Consider the following 21,288-nt stretch of genomic DNA (forward strand, 5'->3'; position numbering starts at 1 on the left):
TTCAGATATAAACTTTTCATACGTTTTCTTGTTTTTCACTGAAATGACGAAAGAAAAGTAGTGTTTGGTGTACAGCTTTAAAAAACGAATAAATAAAGAAAAATGAAAAAGATCGGAGCGGATCGGAGATGGCTAAAATGTAAATGAGGAATTTAACACTGGTGTGAAATTAAATTCGTGCGTCTTTGTCATAAAAATATAGGTTCACTTCGTGAGAAGTGTAATGTCAATTCATCCTTTTTGACAGCATTACAGATTCAGATTCAATACTTAAGTAAAGCTTCATGTGAACACACTCTCAAAACCAAATACTATCTTAGTAAATTTTTAGAATGTTAGAAGTTGTCATTACTTTTCCTCTACTTCTCCTTTTATCATGAATCATATAGGTTTGTTACCTATAAACATTTTTATTATTTCATGTTCACGTTAAACAGCAAAAATAAGTAAATTCCCATTGCTGCCAAAAATGCTATACAAAAATAAAAAATTGCGACGCAAATTGAAATTTGTTTCGTAATTTGCTATGCAAAAATCAAAATGTAGAACAAAAAACGCTTGTACAGCGGGGGACACTTCTAAATGGTACAGCCATATGGAGATTTACGGCTAAGGTGTACCATTTAGAAGTGTCCCCCGCTGTACATACGAATATGTATATACAGGGTGAGTCAAAAGTCCTTGGACACCGGCATAAGTTTGAAAATCGACGGGGAAAGTAAAAAGTGGTGATGGGAACAGAGGTTTGATGAGGGGCCGCAACTTTTGGAGTGTATGTCATTCGTGGCCGCTATCTTGAAATCCGCCATTTTGGATTCAAGTCATTTTTTTTAAATGGGAAGGGGGTGTATGACACATCAAATAACACTAGCTTGAGCTCAGGAATTTAGTGGTGTATTTTTTTTCCATATTGTACAGTTTAGAAGTTATTAATGTTCAAAGGTGGGAAACTTCCTTGATACTGAATGCTACAACACATGTTCTACGTGTTGTCCATCCCGTGCAATGCACAACAATAGTCGCCGCAACCACTCTGACTGCACACGGAGGAGAATGTCTCCTGAAATTTGGTCACAGGCTTGTTGGATGCGTTCCTCCAGGTGTCTCAAATCACGGATTGTCTCAGCATACACTATCTGCTTAAGATGTCCCCATAGATAAAAAATCAAGGGGCGTTAAGTCAGGGGATCTGGGCGGCCACTCCACGGGACCACGGCGACCAATCCACTTCCCTGGCAGTTGCTCATCCAACCATTCACGGACACCAAGTCCATAGTGTGAAGGGACTCCACCGTGCTGAAAATAAGATGGGAAAATGCCATCAGTGTTCAGTGTGACAGGGAACACAAGGTCCTGCAGCAGCATCAGATACTGTGGTGCAGTTAAGCTGTTGTAAATGAAAAATGGCCCAATGATGCGGGTGTCCCATATGCCACACCACACCATCACCTTCGCTGGACTATGTTCTGGACTCGGATCAACCCAGTTCGGATTTGCGTCACACCAGTATCGACAATTATGTCGATTAACCTCCCCGTTCAAAGTGAAATACGCCTCGTCGCCGAGCAGTATGCCCTTGGCAAACGCAGGATCCAGTTCGTGTTGTTCAGTAGCCCACATGCAGAACTCCAAGCTGCGATCAGGGTCATCGTCGTTCAGTTTATGTTGCATGTGCAGCTTGTAAGGATGCCACTGATTGGCGTGCAATATCCGGACAACGGAGGATTGGCTTATTGCACATGTTAGGGACACACGACGGGTACTTCGTTTAGGACTTTTCACAAACGACGCAACAACCGCCGTTGCAGTTTCCTCATTGGTGGCAGTCTTTGCTCGTCCACTACGTGCCCTATCTTGAACAGAGCCCGTCTCCCGGAATTTGGTGATCACGTGAGCCACCGTGCTGTGCGATACTGGTTCTCTGTCTGGGTGCCGTCTGTTGTAGTCTGCTGCTATTGTTCGGTAGCTGCGTTCCCCTGATATAAGGATGATTTCGATCTTCTGTTCACGTGTCAGACCCATTTTAGATCACCTGGAACAAAGAAAAAACTGGGTTAGTATCAAGGTAATTTCCCACCTTTGAACATTAATAACTTCTAAACTGTACAAGATAGAAAAAACAAATTACACACTAAATTCCTGAGCTCAAGCCAGTGTTATCTGATGTGTCATACACCCCCCTTTCCATTTAAAACAATTGACTTGAATCCAAAATGGCGGATTTCAAGATGGAGGCCATGAATGACATACACTCCAAAAGTTGCGGCCCCTCATCAAACCTTTGTTCCCATCATTACTTTTTACTTTTCCCGTCGATTTTCAAACTTATGCAGGTGTCCAAGGACTTTGGACTCACCCTGTATCTATGTACTGCATATACATCCAAACTGTGAAAGAAACAAGTCTGATCATAAAAGTCAAAAATGAAATGAAACTTATAAATCTTTAACATCCCAAGATCATTCTGTGCCCGCCAAACGAAATAAATGCAATTCAATGACGATGGGTGATTGAATATAATGGTGGCATACAACAATGAGAAGAAATTGGTGAATCCAGAGTAAGCCACATCCATCTATATATATAATGCTGTCTACTACAAGCTTATATCGAACAACGTATTCTTGTATCTATGATGAACATTAATATTCCCCCACTGTGACCCTTCATTCATCAATCGAGTTTGTGTCAAGACACTTTCCAGTATATGAGTCATGCAACAGTTCATCACTCGATTTGCGCTTGATAATCTGGCATGGTCTATAGTAAGAGTGGCAGATGGATTGTTGACAGCCTAAAAGACCCATTGGGTGATTGGGAGCAATAGTAGCTGAGTTAAAGAACTCCCACACAAGACATGTCATACGTCCGACGAACCTCGAGTTCACTATCAAGGTCAAATCACCTGTCAGGAGCTTACTTCTAGGTTCGTTGCGGAAGTGCAAGGTTTGGAGTCATGTTTCAGTTATATCACCGTCCGTTCCTCTAGTACGTGTAGTTACTAATTTTGCATAATGCCTTCTTATGGAAATCTAAATTTTCTTATTCTTCATAATGAAGAATACAAGCCCTTAGAGGAGTCGCGCATCCTCTACGTAGGCATCTGGGATTTATGTCTCTCAGATTCGAACGTTACGCCTGTTCATGATACCCGAAATGGGGAAAATGCCTGACAACGTTGCTTCAGTGCAACACACCTCTTCCCTTGGTAAGTCCATTTCATTTTTATTCCTTGATGTTTCTATTCTTTTTCTTCCGGTTTTTAACCTCCGTGACCAAAACTCCACTGGAGAGTAGAAAGCTTGGAAGCTTAAATAAAATTCAGGAATTACAGGGATCTGTAAGTAGAATGATAGAATTCCTGAACGTGGTTTTGCATTGTCTGTAGTTAGTTTTAATATTAAATGTCCAAGGCAAATACCGTTACACATTCAGTTTTCACTAAAAATACTGATTATTGCAGAGACAAAGTAAAAATAATTTTTGACTCCTCTGAGAAATACAGTAGATTTCTCTGACCCTTTGGGCACATTTTTGAAGCATTTCTTTTCCAACTTCCCAGACTTTCGAGGTCACTGTAAACCCTGTAATAAAAATAACTAAGTTCGCCGTTCGCAAGCTGTGATTGATATGTAACTTCAATGTTCTAATTACATACATAATACTATGGCTCATTTTTTTATTGATCGTTCCATTTTCTTCACTTATGATGATAGATGCAGACAAGAAAATACTCGAAACATCCATACTGTCTTATTCCACTAAGTAACGGAAACATTGTGGACTTACATATAGCTATATTCACCGTGCTAATTACTATTGACCAGCAAGGATATGTGCTTTTCTTTTTCTTTGTTTCACTATGCAACATGAATCTGATTGTCATGTGTTTCAAATTACCTGCAAGTTTATAGGTTTCTCAACACGTGGTAAAAACAAAACGCTCAACAATTCGTCTGCACTCGACTACCAAATAACTTGCACTGTTGAATACGGATGGAAAGAGTTAAACGGCACAGAAAACACTAAATAGTACCACTGCTCCATATTTGAAGAAGTTACTTTCAATGAACACGTTTTCTTCCTTTCTTTCATAAGTTCACAGACCTTCCAAAATATAACAATGACGGTAAATGTTTTGCAAGGATCTAAGAAATGAAGATCACGTATACTGTCGAACGTTCAAGTGTTGAACACATAGACATGAATTTAAAACGAATAGCATAGGAATAGCATTGCTTCAACGCAACCTACTACTAGTACACGTATCAAAATAGACAGGTGTACTATTTAAGAAGTAATACTAATATATGTCTTGTTGATAAATCCAAATGCCACAAAACCGAGGCGAAGTTGGGTAGGTAGCGAACTTAACAAGTTTAAATGTATTATTGAAAAGCTTCCTGTCAATTCTCCGTTATTTAATGTATTTTAATTACATTAAGATGAAATGAAAAATGAAATGAAATCTGTGAGTTTTACGTCCCACGGTTATGCCGGTTAGGCTAAAGGAGACGGTGATAATGAGTAATGAATGAAATGAATAAAGTGGGAGGAAACGGGAGAACCCCGAGAAAACCCACGCACACGGTGTTTGTCCACCACAAAGTTCACTTGGCGGGGGCTGGGATCGAACCCGAGACCCCAAGCACCAGAGGTGAATGCTCTACCATTGAGCCACCGCGGCCCCCTACATACATTAAGATGATTATAATTTTGAGAACCACTGTGTTGGTGGTGTAACATACCCTCTTTCTCACCGGTTTTTACTTCTGTGAAAAATAACAAAACATACAGGTGGGACGTATGATATAGAAACTAACGCATAAGAATATTCAAACTGACTACATATATCAAGTGTTTTTTTGTTACAAGGGTGGAACTTTCGTTTTATACTTATGAAACTTCCCGAAACAGAAAAGAATTCAAATAATCTCAAGTCTATTGTAGAATCTAAATTGTAAACAGAGGGTGTAAACGAACTTTACCACTAGAAAAGAATAATTAGGTTATGAAATCCAGTATATTCAGGAAACGCACATTCCTATAAATAGATATTTATATGGATCAAAATAATAAATAAGGTTCGTATCATGCACAAATTTTAATGAATGAAAATTATAATTACTTATTTAATAGCACTTGAATTGACTTCACACACAACAATGGGAAAATTTAACCCAAAATAATTAACAGAAAATCTTTGCTCCTAAATTACTAGAATTTTGTTAATTATGTAGAATTGTGCCATGAAAAAATATCTATATCCAGAACGATGGCGACAACATCCTACTGATTAAGTTCATAGTGAATGCAACATTCTCGGATTTTAATTACACTTTAAATTTTTGTAACTTACGCTTTCTTCAGCGGTCAATCAACTCATCCATGTTTGGACCCCATTACTTCGTTCAACGAAAGAAGTCATGAAAATGTACAGAACTTGCGATTTGAACAAAGGTCTCTCTCTGTGTATTGATCAACATAAAACTGCAACACAGCTGCCAAAATATTGTTTGGAACTAATTTATGTGCATTCAGGTAGGAATTATAACTTTCATTCAAAACAACAGGTACTTGTACGATTACGTGAACATTTCTACTGCAGTGTACAACAGAGGCAGCTCTGAGTCGTCATTGGAGTGATTTTCTTTCTTTCTTTCTTTCTCTCTCTCTCTCTCTCTCTCTCTCTCTCTATATATATATATATATATATATATATATATATATATATATATATATATATATATATATATATATATATATATATATACATTAACATCTTTTGTGTACAGATATAATATGAAACGTAGATTAAAATTTAAAAAATCAATCCAGTTACTTTAATTTCAGCAGAGAGTATCTTAGAGAGAGAGAGAGAGAGAGAGAGAGAGAGAGAGAGAGAAGTAAAATTAAATATTCAAAATGTGTCCGATCCAATATCCGAGTCCTACATTTTAGATACTTGTAAATGATCATACCAGTACGTTTTAAGTATACACAGAACATTGCTCGGTTTATATGCGACCGATTCTGAAACACACACATTACAGAAAATCTCGCCACCACTACCGATCCCAGCACTATCTCCAACATCAAAGTTTCCGTTGGACCAACCCGCGGTGAAACATAGGTAAGGTAATTCGGTCCCACTATCTCCCTGCATTGAGAAAGACACTGTGATGGAAAGGGCTTATTTGCTGCAATTGTGTCCCAGCAAAATTCCCAGAGGTCAGCAAGGGTGCAGTGAACCCAACGTCTTTTTAATAGGCAGAAATCCATTGGAGTGCCATTCGACTCTTCACAGGAATGTCTTGAAATGAAATGACGAATTTCTAATTCCCGTTCCATCTCATGATGGAAACGCGGGTATTCTGGCGGTATGACTTGAAGGCTTGCCAATATGGATCGTCAATTGATTGGCCTGCTCACCGTACAATTACGGGATGTCGATCTGAAATGTACGTGTTGCAACGGATTTCTGAAAGTTTCTTGCATTCACTTTTACGTCTTTATCAACTCTATATATGTCAGTAACTCCCTGCATAACGGAATCCCATAACAACCACAAAACAGTGAGTCCGACAGTAGCGAAAGAACTTGCACCAGTCCTTGGCATCGCTGTTACTGCATGTCAGCGCCCTAATCTGACCACCAGCAGTAAAATGGATGTATACTTTACACATTGTGACGACTGTCTGCCATTTGGACCCGCAAGGTGCTTTTCATTCAGTTTCCTGTATTTTGTTTGTCGTTTTGTAATGTGCCGGGGAGCATATGGTACACGCAGGCCTTACGAATCTACCTCAAGCCGAAGTCGCTTACGAATGGCTGTGTTCAATACCAAATTGAATCACTGGTCCATCGCAAGTTAGGTCGGTGGATTTTCTTTGCACGTAATTGGCGGATTCCCTGCAGTACTGCGAGCGTTACTTTCTTTGAGCCTTCTTCCTGGTGTTTTTCATGTGGATTCTTTCCCACGGGCTTCTGGTTGCGTAACGAACCATAATAGCTGTTGCAGTACGCACCTGAGTGTGAACCATTCTCTATCCACTGTTTCACTTCATGCGTATGTAGGAAAAAAGAATAGGAAGAAAAGGACCATGACATACACGTACCAGTAACGGTTTAATTTAGGCACCATTTTTAATGACACTTACCATCTACAACTTTACAAACTCTACTGCTCACGACAGCAAAGGAGTCGTTCTAACGTCATTTCCCAGATAACAATGGAATTGCTAATTCGGTCCGATATAAACCGAACAATTTTCTGTATGTCTTCCGTACGTGTTACATTAGAAATAGTAATAGTTTATCGCCGCAACATACTTTGCCTTCATACAATGTCTTTCCTGATGTAGCCTGAGTTCCACCTGTTGCACCAACCACATCTCCTACTTTCACCCACTCGCTGTTCGCCGCACTCCAGCTGTAACAAAATACGTTTCCACCTTCCCTTACTAACTTCTTCTGTCCATCTTGGCGGCCTGGCTCATACAATATCTCACGCCCAGGAAGACTGTGAAGAAAGTTAATAGCAATCTTACCTCTTCTACAAATGATTAATAACATTAGTATACTTTTTTTTTGTTTTTAATTACCCAGATAAGAGTAAAACAAAAGGTAAGTAATGAAAAAGGTGGCGAAAACATAAAAAAAATAAAAATAAAAATACCTGAATTAGTAATCATCTTGATGGTGGGAAAGAATATTGTCATGTCGAGAAGCTGCAGTTCTTTTTGGTTAAATAAAATTATTTTCAAAGTACACAGAACAGTTAAGGTAATTCCAATAAGTAATCTCTTTGCTCTTCTCTTCTCTATTGCATATAGTTGGAGAAAAGGAATTCCCAAGCACGCATGGAAAGTGGATTCTGTACTTAGCAGAAAATACTGAAAACCTTGCCACAAAACACTTGAGATACTCTATGGACTTCTCCTAAACGCTTCAACGCATAGGGAAAGGAGAAATGGGGAAAAAAGGTTAATACACAAATAACTGTGAAACGTCCAAGCGCGCAGCAGTCTGCAATGCGGAGTCTTGCAAACTTGAAAGCTGTGCGTGTTTTAGGTAGATGAAGCTTGAACTAATAATAGATTGGTTTGGCCAGCAGAGTAGTGGAAGAAAGAAAGATTAATAAATGAAAAGGAATATTTATATATGTATAGTTAAGCTTTTAAACAAGTAGAAAATCGGTCACACATAAGAGCATAGGAATAAAATTATCTATGAAAAAAACATATAAGAAGAGTTAATACAGAAGACGAAGCATTTGTGAAAAGTTTGTAACGTCTAAAACTGTAACGCCACCCCGTTCTGATCCTGGCCAACGGGGAGCCAAAACTGTAACGTATTCATTTCGATTCTGTAAGCGTAGCCAAAATTATAACAAGTCAGAGTGGAGTCGTCGGAAAATGGTTACATGTACCCAGCGAACATGAAATTATAATGTCTAGTTCTTGCAAAAGAAAAAAAGAAAAAAAAAAAAGAACATCAAAGATACGTGCTGTCATGCCCTTTAACAAACCGAAGGACCATGATCATTAGATTTATAGAAACAGCAATGCGCCTCTTAGCTCCGCCTATCTGCATTTCGGCCTGTGAGGAGTAAGCCTCACAGCTCGAGATGCCTGCAGCACGGAAGAAGCATCTTTCAGAAAAAAAATCTTTACACTAGAAAATTTGTTTTATAACTTAATCAATTTTATGCGCAACGGAAAACTTAGCTATTAGAATATACCAGTTTCGTATGGGAAACCTTGCTAAAAGAATCATGATTAGTGATGTCTTATGTATCTGAGTTAATTACTTCTAAACTATAGCACACCATTAACTAGTAGGTTTGAGAAAAATCAGACTACACTATTACCTGGTTACAATTTATTTTACTAGAAAATAAGATTTTTGTTATAATAACATAGGAGTCAAATGACAGTACTTGCAAGAAGTTTTCTGTTATTCAGTGATATACATAAATAACGAAACTATTAATAGTTATCCAATTAACATCTCGCAGGAAGCTTAAATTCCCCTTCACAGTCTTATGTTTATCTAATCATATTGGTATCAATTACTTAATGTTTTCCTTTTCAAGTTATCTGCCAGTCACACACAATTTTGTTTTAGCAAAAGTATTCAAGAAAATAACTAAACAGGTTACGGAAGAATAGCCATTACTTTTGAAGAATCATGAAGTACTTAGTTATTTCAATTATCACTGTGACAAACACTTCCTTCCAACCTTCATTCACCCAGACATTTCCTATCGCAATATACATGTATATATTTATTATATACATATATAGGCCTCCAGTCACTAACGCTTCCACATAATACACCAAGTTGTCTGCGCATTCGATTTTCTCATTTCGTAGAAGATTATCACAAGTAATATTAAGTTTGATAACACTCTAAGGAACAGCTTACAACAAATGCACAATTTGAAATGACCTGGAATCAAATTTTAAAAGAGGGAGCAATTCTTACATTCTCTCCTTTAACTCACCTGCCTTACAAGCTTCGATACATTTCTTAAAATATTACATTCTTATTTTACGAAGCACGAAGATTCACAGCTCAACCGTTCCTGATACCAACTTATACTAGGTGGTCCTAACTTTACTTCAAACGTTATCCTTCTAAATATAGACTTATAAAATCTTATGTCGCGGACAACAACACGGCACTGGAGACGAAGCTCGCCTTACTATCAAATGACTACTTCTAAACCCATAATAATATTGACTTATATTGTAATAAATTTTAATTGAAGGAAATGATATACGATGGTGAAATTGCAATGGTGAGCTTCGAAGCGGAAAGGAAGTAATGATTCATTAGCATCGATCGTAACTTGTACTGTAAATATTGGATACCAACTTCGGAAGCGAACTTACAGAAAATATACTGAGAGATTTATGTATGGCATACACAATAATGGATCGTAGAACTCCGAAACAATGACATACTAATGACTTATGAATATTCAAACTTGACAAAAGGGAGAACATTGCTGTAATTATATTCAAATATAAAATTTTGAGTACTACGGACATATTAATATACTTTAATTTATATGACGAGCGAGTAAACGAAGCTGAGGCAAGCAAACCATTGTCTGGCCCTAGTGCAGAGCGACGCAATTTAGCTCAGAGACATTATAACGTACGTCATGGGCTGTTCCCAAGATAGTAATCTTGGTGCTATTTCAGACATAATGAATTGAACGTATCACGTGAAAACAGCCTTATGGATCAGAAACCATATAGTTACTTAAAATGGTAACGACGAACACACGAAGACCACCACTTTACTTCGTAAAGTTAAGCACTGGGATAGAAGATGTACTTGCATCACTATAGTATATGTTGGTACTTCAATATTTTTAAATAAACCAACTGCCGTCCAGACGAAGGTAATTATCTTCGACCTCACCAAAGTGCTTAACGACAGGTCAACTCAACCACTATGGATTACCAACCAAGTCCTACCTGCAGTTTCCTCAAAAGCGACTTACATAAGGATGTTCGGAGCATTAGGTTTTAAACAATTTATGACTCCGAATGATACTGATTTCGTTCTTCTTAGCTTCGTGAAGACTAGCAGGGAGTTATCTCACTTTTAGCTACGATGAACATGATAGCAGTCCTCGTGGTAAAGAAATATAATGGAAAAAATGGTTGCTCTTCCAAAAAGCACGTTTTCAAACAAACAAAAAAATCATCTTAGTTCGTTTGCTCTCTCTTTTTTTTTCTTCGGAACTACTTACCGTCCGATTGACAATTCACTCGATATAAAAAGAATAAAAAAAAGTAATATTATCCTTCTTCACTACATAGAATATTCATATTCGAATTTTCCATTATTAAAGTTCTATATTTAACAATAAACACGACGAAACGAACAATTTTTATATTTTATAGTATGAAAATGATTAATTTCTAGTAGCTTCTAGAACTCTCGCAAATCTCCTCCCCGGAAGTTTTTTTTTTTTTTTTTCTCACAGACTGTCTAAAGCGATACTCTTTTCTTCCTTTTTTTCTTTTGTCTTTGGGCTCGGAAACTTTGCGATAATTCAACGCAATAAAATAATATCTAGCTATATACATTGCCTACATTAACTAAATGAAAACGACTGATTATATTTTACCAATAATTAGGATTACACGTGAATACACTACAGGAATCATATTGAGAAGAGCGTAATGACTGAATAACAGTCTCGTCTCAAGTTAAATTGAAAATAAACAAGAAATTGACACGATCAAAATCAGACGTATCAAAAAGATTTATTTATCTGTATTTATTTTTGAACTCCTACACTCTTCACAACTACATGTCTGAGGTATTCGTCCACCACGAAGTCTACTTATTTTCACTATTTTCCAGTTGATGATTCAATATACACAGCTAGGTAGATCGCAGAGATAGACATTGAGATGGAAAGAGTTTATTTGATGCAACTGTGCTCTACCTGTTTCAATGCAACTACCAAATTTACATGACTTTTCGTGACTAATTGGTAGATAAAGACAAATATGTTAATGGCTTACATGATGCTATACTAATAAAAGAATAAAGTTCAATTGTCTATTTCCTTCTTAATTTATATCGAAGCGTAACTAAATTTTAATTTTCGAGCATACCTAGAGTTGTCTCGTACTCATACTTTAGTATTTATTCAAATGTTCGCGTTAGTTAACAGCAGTTTTGCGGTATAACCTCGCGCGTAGTTTAAACGTAGCCCAGTGCTCAGAAGAAATTATTCTTGTACTGGGTGATGTGTCCACATCGTACGACTATATTCAGGCGATACAGAGAATTCCAAAGGGAAAATTTTACTCTGGAGGACAATGAGAGGGAGAGAAGTCCACAAACGTCAGTTATAGAGGCAAATATTACTGCTGTTATTAAAATGCTTGTCGAAGACAGCCGAGTGACCTACCAGCAGACTGAGGAAGCCTTAGGCCTAAATGCACCAGCAATTCGTCCGATTCTGCATGATCATTTGCACGTGATGAAACTTGTTGTCTCTGGGTGCCGCATAGTCTGACTGAAGAGCAGATGACATGGTGGCAGGAGATGCTGCAAATGTTTGGTAAGGAATAATCTCGATGTGAACAACATCGTGACACTGGACAAGACTTGGTTATACTATTAAGATGTGCCGACCAAGACTCAGAACAAAGTTTGGATCTGTGATGATGAGGATATACTTGTAGGTATCAGAATATCCCGATCAGTAAAAAAGAAAATGACAGGTATATTTTTCAAATCAAATGGAATTGTGAAGCGTGTTGTTCTAGACCCACAAAAGAGTCACAGCTAAGTGGTACATTGAACAGTGCCTGCCAAAGTTGTCGAATCTATGAAGAACCTACGATCAAATTGAAGAATGGACACCTGGTTTCTCCATCATAACAATGCTCCAGTTCACTGCGCGAAAGCCTGCTCCGAATGGTTATCTGACCACTACACAACTGCAACTTCTTGAGCACCCTCCTTACAGTCTAAATCTTGCTGCGACTTTGCACTTATCCCGTATGTGAAAATGAAGCTGAAAGAGATGAGATTTTAAAGTGATGAGGATCTTCTGAGAGTTTGGGGCAACGAGTGTGCCTTAATCGCTAGTAGAGCTTGACAGATCTGGTTTAACGATTGGTTTCGGAGGATGGAGAAGTGTAAAATGGGGGAAATTATTTTGAAATAAATAAATAAATAGAACTGTATTGAAAATTTTTCCTAGTATCCTTTGTAGTTGCTAATCGCCAGCAACTCAAAAAACATTAACTTCTATACTGCTCATGTCAGAAATAATGTACAATTCTTTGTTACCGCTAAGTTAGTGCACTCAATAACAATAACTACTGACACCAGTGTTTCGCGTTGTTAGCCTTCTACGATTTCTTTTTAAGCTTCAAACGGAAGTTTTCGTTTAGCTTACAGAAATGTAACTATACCTCATTGCTCCTCCTCTAATATACGTGCCATTTTTGTGAGATTAATCACACTTCTTTAACCATGGCTACAGATAATTTAAATATACCATCTCTAGTGAGAATTATCAACCAGTTACAATATGCTGCTTGTAGTGTGCAGACATTACTTCTCGATCTGTTTTCGTACTTTTATTTTTATTACAACAACAGAAATATGCTATAATTTCATACAGTAGATACACATATTTTAGAGCATACCTTGGTTTTATCATCTTTTTTAATGCACTCATAACGGAAAGTAAATATTTTTATCTAGCATAATGTTAATATTGGGTTGATTCATTAATTCGCGTCGTTCATTTTCAGGGATTTATAGTCAGACGTTGGTAATAATGGCAATGCTTTGAAATACACAAATGGTAGCTATCATCAGTAGTGTGTAATACTATTTTTGATTATAAGGGGTTAATCCATTTTTGTTTTTAGAGTTTTAATTATGAAGTATCAAACTGAAAAGAAGGGTCACCTAGGACATGTTCTCCGTACGAGTTCAACGATGGTTCTAGTGTTGCAGAGGCATCCAAAAATCTGTACAGTGTATGGACAGGACGCTATTGCTCACAGGACTACCCGGAAATGGTCTAACAGGTTCCTTAAGTGGAAATTTTGATCTGGGTGATGGTCCCCCACCTCATTTTGATTAGAACAATTCGAACGACTTGATGCACCATGATCCACATCAAAGCAACCGGGAATTGGCCACGAAGATGGCCAGTGGCCAGCCAACTGTTATGTGACACTTTTAACTGTTATGGTAAAGGTTCAAAAACTGGGTTTGTAGGTGTCTCATTCAATCAGTGCAGACATCAAGAATCAGCGTGCTGCCGTGATTCTTTGCTTATCTGCCATCGTGAATCCTGTCATTTGCATTAGCCCTTTTTCCCCGTGTATTGTATCAGAGATGAGACATGACGCCTGTACGTGAACCTCAAGCAAAGGAAAAATGGGTCTGTTCAAAGAGAAAGGTAACACTATGTCCTAAGCCAGATTTGCATTCCAAGAAGACAATGCTGTGCTGACGGGACATGGAATGGATTATCCACAGTGAACTCCTACTCCGTAATTGTACCATTACTGCTACTGTAATATATGGTAACTCTAATGTGTTTATGCAGCACTTCACGAAAGGAAAAAAAAAAAAAAAAAAAAAAAAAAAAGAGGATAAACAACATATCACCATCATCCACATGGACAACACTAGACCACATGTGGTACACATGGCAACCGTTGCCATTAATCACTTTAATGAGAGGTTGTTCCTCATTCGGCGTATTCCCCATATGTTGTTCTTATAACTATCTATCTTTTCCGGCCCCTGTTAAAAACAATGAGCAGCACAAAATTTCACTCATGACTTCTATGCAACCACGCCGCCACACCTTGGATTTTTTTTCCTTCCTTCCTTCCTCGTAAAGACATCTAATAACTGCCTGAACGCTGGGAACCATGCGGAAGAATCATCAGTGATTCCTGTCTGATTAGTTCAACTCTAAACAAGAAATGCATCCACTGGTTTCAAACGGCACGAAATATTTAAACAACCCAACAGATAATTCAAAATAAGATAACTTTTACGTACTCATTTATCTTTACTCCTCCCAATTCCTGTTCAGCACTTAATTTCATACCAGCTACTTCCTCTTCGAACGCTTTCTGAGTTTCTGCATTGGCCTGTCGAGTAGGATCTGCAGAAAATATTCGAACAACACCATCGCTGAAATTAAGAAAGGTAAACATTCATATTTTGAGTAATACTTGTGTGCTCTTAAGCCTAATTATTTATTTATCAACAGAGAGAAACTTTGAATTGAACTGAGATTGAGTTTAGCGTTCCTTTCACCAGCGAGGCTATATGAGACGTGGACTTACTGATTAACGTGGAACATGACCTCCCGCTGGGAATCGAACCTGGGTCTCCCACGCCAAAGGCGCGTATGCTAACCGCTTAGCCACGAAGAAGCTCAACAGAGAGAAATAATCTGATTGATTTACTGATTATATTTGATGTTGAACAATAAAAAATGGAAATTGACACTAACAATGTGATTGAAAAAAAAGTGACGCAGCAAGTGGGTATCACACATTTCAACTGGAACGTGTAGGGTAAGAGCAACTATTTCATTAAGCTTAAAATTCAAAACGCACTATGGCTCGAATGCAGGACTAAGAGCACTAATGAGAGTGAGGTAACTGTAAGTTATACAAAAGTATGCCTTTAAACGAAACATCTGTTTTTCGGTAGTAAAGTCGGAACGTAAGAGAAAGTATTACATAAGCCATATTTGTGTGTAGCCATGAGTGCACGCAAAGGAAACAAAGGACAGGGAGAATACACGCTCCTATATGGCTAAAGTCTTACACTTTCTGTAACACATCACATAACTAAGCAAATATTTCATACGACTTATACTCTTGTTTTTCGTTTGTTTCTTCAGTATTCTTTAACTTACAAGATTTGATGAAAGAGCGTGATGTTCCTATTAAATTCTATGATTATAGTAAATTTTACAGATTCTGAAATAAGATTATCTGAAAACTAACAGTAACACACAGAGTGTCCTAAAAGTTCCTTTATCATTACAATTCATTGTAACTCAGAATCTACTGACCATCACCTACCAGGATAATGTCTATTCAGAATATCCTGAACAACATACAACTAATGAGCGGCGTCTCGTTGTGTTGAAAACTAAGGATAGCTACAATTCTTGCATCTATGAACACGTCTTCTTCTAACAGTAATATAGGCATTCCTAGCAGTCATACACATATTCCTAACAGTTAGCAACATACTACTTTAATATCTTGCAACATTTAGTTATATCAATTCGATTTTCACCAAGGTTCGTGTATCTTCTCCAAATCTAGAAACGATGGATACAAATTTACAGAGTAATCAAAATTTGGTAATGAAGGTAGTTAGAATTCCATAATAAAACATTATTTTGATTAGTTAAAAAGTGCGTAATTTAAAATGCAATATACTTATATTAAAAATATAACAACATGAACACACGAACAGTGTACTCAAAGAAATAATGACAACTATTTGTAGAATAACACAATTGAAAAAAACTAAATATATACCACGTAACATATAAACTTTAAGTGACATTAGCAAGAAAGAATAACATATCACCTGGGAGAAAGCTTGTGTAATGGAACGGGCCAAGATCGATTATTCAGATTTTCTTTCCTCTGACAACAGATCACAAAAATTACTATCGTTAAATACGATTTTATTTTGAGATTTTGATTTACGAGATAAGTTAATGATGAAGTGGGCTTTTAATTTCTTTTTTTTCTTTCTGGAAATGACCAAATGGCCCTTAAGACTCATACGTCATACCTATTTGGTGCATTTAAAAGCAAAGAAAAATCCCGCATTCATGAAACCGTCGCACACTAAATACTCGATATTCAACAATATTAGCAGCATTTAACGGATAAAAAACCTCCCATGATGAAATATGGAACAATCGATAGATATCATTCACCTGAACGGAATTATACGAGTGAGTGTAAATCCACATGCGTAGTTTTCGAGAAACTCGATAGAAAAATTATATTTTGTAAATCTAAAAATGATTCTGTGCGATAATCACGGCACCTGTTAAGAAGCTGATCCTAACCAAGCAATTTACTATGACATTAGCAACACGACAATATACTTTACGAATATAGCTTATAATTATGATCAACCTTAGACTTTAATTTTTGTTTACCTAAGCATAAAATAAGTCGATCGATGGATTGGATCGAAATGAACTAAATTACATACTTGAAGATGAATTCTCATGCACAGTTTTCGAGAAACGAGCTTTATGGTTAAAAAGCATGTCGTTCATTGTTAATCTGATGCAGCTGATAGTTTTTAATTTGCGGAAATAGCTTTAATATTAATTTGAACTCTATAAGAAAAAATATGAACAGTTGTATCTATTAGTTTGATTTCTTTTAATAGTAACGCACATACGTACTACTTGTAAATGTAGAGGAGAGCACTATATGTGAAGTGATGGTTAGGATTAGGATTACATTTATGGGTAGTCGGCATCCATGGCCTTTAAGTACTGACTTTCCTCGGAGATCACAATACTCCGGTAAAACGGGAAGGAATGCGGAAAAAAGTAGCCTGGAACCTTTATGTTAGGTACCATCCTGGCATTTACCTAGTGTTAACGAGGAAAATACAGAAATAAAAAAACACACAGGATGACTGGCCTGAAAAAAGCTTTTACACATTTCCGATCGAGTTCTCCCACCAAGAATCGAACCCAGGACCGATTGTACCAAAGACAAGAGCGTTAGTGACTACCCTACGCAGGGCCACATAATGTGGCACTTAAGCACGATATGAGATTAGTGATTTTACACAAATTCAATAATGCTGAAAATGAACAAATATATGTTAGAAAAATTCATTTTGTGAGCGGTGCTAAAAAGCTGTCCATTACTCGTAAAATCGCCATAGATATTAAAGATAGCACCTGATGCGATTCTTCAGGACTAGTGAGTCTTGGAATATTTTTTCTTGCTCCCCTCCTCTCTTATGGAAACTTCAGCGCATTTTACGGTATATCAGATTACCCGGGCGCTTAAGAAATATATAACCAGAAGGAAAAATTAATCTGTCGGAAAATACATATTCATATTCATATAATGCCCCTTTGTTGGAATCATAAATGTATTTTCGCTATTTACGAACTAAACTTCTAAAACTATTTGACTCGTTACTAACAAATGAAATGAAATGGAATTTCTATTTTAATGTACTATGATTATGAACAGAGGCTAAGGAAGACGGCAATGGTGGTAATGAATGAAGGCATTGAATGAAAAAGTAGGAAGAAACGGGAGAACCCAAAGAAAGTCCACATACACAATATTTGTTAAAAACGAAGTTCACTTGGGCGAGCTAGGATCAAACCAGAGACCCCAAGAACCAAGAGTGAGCCTGTCTCATTGAACCACCGTGGCCTCCTGGTTATTAATAAATGTCTTGATTTATCTTCTTTTTACGTTTGTAGGTTGATATTTTTATTGTAACTAGCTTTAGGTTGCTCCCCAGTTATAAACAGAGAAAGGAAACCACAGCATAGGTAAGCGATAGGTTTATTAAATGTAATTAAAGTTGAAAATATTATCTGTGACTTTTTAGAATATAGTTATGAGGTTTCAACGTCTACCATATTCTGGTGGTTTTCAACTCTGAATGGTAGAGAGTTTTGTCTCAAGTGATTTACAATATGGATTTAATACATTGTAAACTCTCTATAATGCTAATTCGAAACAAAGTAATTCTCCAGAGAAAAAAATGAATACCTAGGTACATTGAAGTGTGCATTTCTACGCACTAATTTACACTGAAATTCAAAACATCTGTTTGGTATGTCGTAGAGCTTGCAAAAAAACCAGATGAAAAAGTAGCAGCTTAAGCAATGATCCTGAAGTAAATAACGTGTTCGTCAACGAAATATTGCTGTTTTTTCAAACGTCACGATGCATCAAACTGACAATTTCGATTTTTAATATAACCTGAAATTATTTAGTTTAGGAAGAAACAAGGCTTTATATGCTATATTACAAACAATCGTGTTGCACGGATAACACGAGACAATAGCTTTTATTCATTCCAAAGTGGCCTGCCACAGCTGCAACGATTTTGTTGATCAGGTCATCCAGAGTAAGCAGCAACGGTGGTATAAAAACTAGCTTTTTGACAATTTCACAAGAAAAGATTGCAAGGTGTAAAGTCTGGTTATCTAAAGGGCAAAAAGTATAGCGCTGTCTCTGTGTCCCACAAGTATACAGCCTGTTATTAAAGGTTTCTTTAACGCAGTCCATATAACTGTTTGACGGATCTTAATTTCTCAATAAGTTTTTTGAGAGTGACCTTACAGCGGCTATTCCCAGAGCTCTCTTCAGTCTTTCGTCTCAAGTGTACAACTGAGATCTGGATTCTACCTTTTAAACAACCTGTATACTAAAATTGCTGCTGTTAGTGATGCATTGGAGGATCAATGTCGAAACGCTAATGAGCTGCAGGAACACATACAACACGGCATATATGAATTCCATTCTCATAAACTACAGTACATGAAATTACTTGTGTTGCGATTTATTTTGTGACAACTGATATTGCTCAGAAGAGAAGGCATATGGCATGAAAAATTATTGAAGACTCCAGATCCTCCTTTCCACAAACAAGAACAGTTTCATTTATGGGTGTTTTATAGACAGATTGATGATTTCATCTTTGTGGATCACTCAGTCCATTTACAATTACGATTTCAAATTATTAACAAAGAGTTACCCTCATGGCTATAAAGTTAGCAATCGCGCCTTCTATGCTGGAGACCGGCGAGGTGGCTCAGTGGTAGAACGTTCACCTCCGGTGCTTGGGGTCCCTGGTTCGATCCCAGCTCGCGCCGTGTGGACTTTGTGGTGGACAAACACCGTGCTCGTGGGTTTTCTCGGGGTACTCCCGTTTCCTCCCACTTTCTTCATTCCACCATTTTCATTCATTTCTCATAATCACCGTCTCCTTTAGCCTAACCGGCATAACCGTAGGACTGAAAGATTTCATTTTATGCTGGAGACCAGGTTTCAGTTCCCGGAAAAAACTCGTGTAGTAGCTCTATATCGAAGTTTCATACAGTCTCGTGCTTACTGAAACGTTAAATTCCAAACCAATCAACTAAATATTGGGAAGATTTGTAGTGAAAAAGTATGGGAATGACTTGACATGCCTATATATTTGTTGAAGTTTAACGTCCATTTTCAGCACTGAGGCTATTGGAGATGTGTATTACTTTACAGTGTAAAGCGAACCACTGTAATACATTCAGTTTTAAATATTTCCCTACTGGAAATCGAACCCGGGAACAGGGTGTGATAACTTACAAGGAACGGACATGAACATGCAGACATCCGAATCAAACCTAGTCCATTCGATAAACATAACAAAGATATGTTCATGCACAAAAATTGGGTACCGCGGACAACGGAGTAAGTCCCTGTGGCCCAGTAACTGGCCCTGTTAGTATAAAGAAAATCGTTGACTAGCAATGAAATAGCTATTGCATCAACACTGTTCATTGGAAAGTCATGGTTCATAATTTATTCTCTTCAGCATGAAACAAGCTTTCCAGAGGTGTTATCTATTGGGGTCCATAACATACTTGAACAGAGAAAATGGGGAGAATGTCTGAAAAATTCCCTCCAGAAATCCTCCCATCAACTTTGGACCCCTCTGGAGTGGCTCTGGGGAAAACCAAACAATCCAAATGTATCTCAAATAATAGTATAGGGGATAAGAAATGTGTGTATCAAGTTTTGTATGGATAGACGGAATAGGTATGAGAGAAAAACTTGTGTACCAATACACGCTTTCCCCTAATACCTATTCCGTCTATCAATACAAAACTTGGTATACGCATTTCTTATCCCCTATACTATTATTTGAATACACTTGGATTGTTTGGTTTTCCCCAGGGCCACTCCAGAGGGGTCTAAAGTTGATGGGAGGATTTCTGGAGCGAATTTTTCAGACATTCTCCCAATTTTCCCTGTTCAAGTATGTTATGGACCCCAATATATAGCACCTCTGGAAAGCTTGTTTCATGCTGAAGAGAATAAATTATGAACCATGACTTTTCAATGAACAGTGTTGATGCAATAGCTATTTCATTGCTAGTCAACGATTTTCTTTATACTAACAGGGCCAGTTACTGGGCCCCAGGAACTTAATCCGTTGTCCACGGCGCTTAATTTTTTTGTGCGTGAACATATCTTTGTTATGTTTATCGAATGGACTAGATTTGATTCGAATGTCCGGATGACACGTTCATATCCGTTCTTTGTTGGTATGCAGAAATAAGGAAAGTAATGTTTCTTACCTGCTTCCAACAACTATATCACCATTTCGCAAACATGCAACTGACCATATACTCTGAGCAGGAAGGAAAATTGTCTGTGTACATTGCCCTGCTTTCCAAATTCTTACACTACGGTCTTCTCCCGATGTAACAAAATAATCAAATCCACATCCTGGAAACACAGCAACACTGCAATATCAAAAGGTGAATAATTAAGTAATATTGCTGAACGCAAACTCTTTCAGCTTATAATCCTACTATTCAAAAGATAGCACGGACATAAAATTAATGTTATTTAATTATATCGAGTTTTGCAGAAATAATCCGAAAGAATACGGTAACATAATGTGAAACTCCGTAACATGTACAGGTCAACGAATCTATTGCCGACTGATATATAAGAAGAA

At 37.4% G+C, this 21,288-nt stretch overlaps 1 protein-coding gene across 2 annotated transcripts in view; it reads right to left on the bottom strand.

The window, feature by feature from the left end:
• Positions 1-21,288, bottom strand: part of Plap (phospholipase A2 activator protein) — a 123,114-nt gene that overhangs the window by 78,368 nt on the left and 23,458 nt on the right. For both annotated transcript variants that reach the window (XM_081747207.1, XM_081747206.1), the window contains 3 exons: positions 20,903-21,070; positions 14,581-14,715; positions 7,333-7,522 (listed from right to left, as the gene is read on the bottom strand). In XM_081747207.1, coding sequence (XP_081603333.1) covers positions 7,333-7,522; positions 14,581-14,715; positions 20,903-21,070 — 493 coding nt within the window. The remainder of the gene's footprint in view (positions 1-7,332; positions 7,523-14,580; positions 14,716-20,902; positions 21,071-21,288) is intronic.

Source organism: Thermobia domestica, unplaced genomic scaffold (assembly GCF_964235325.1).
Source record: "Thermobia domestica unplaced genomic scaffold, izTheDome1.hap1.1 HAP1_SCAFFOLD_99, whole genome shotgun sequence".
In the NCBI taxonomy this organism is placed as follows: domain Eukaryota; kingdom Metazoa; phylum Arthropoda; class Insecta; order Zygentoma; family Lepismatidae; genus Thermobia; species Thermobia domestica.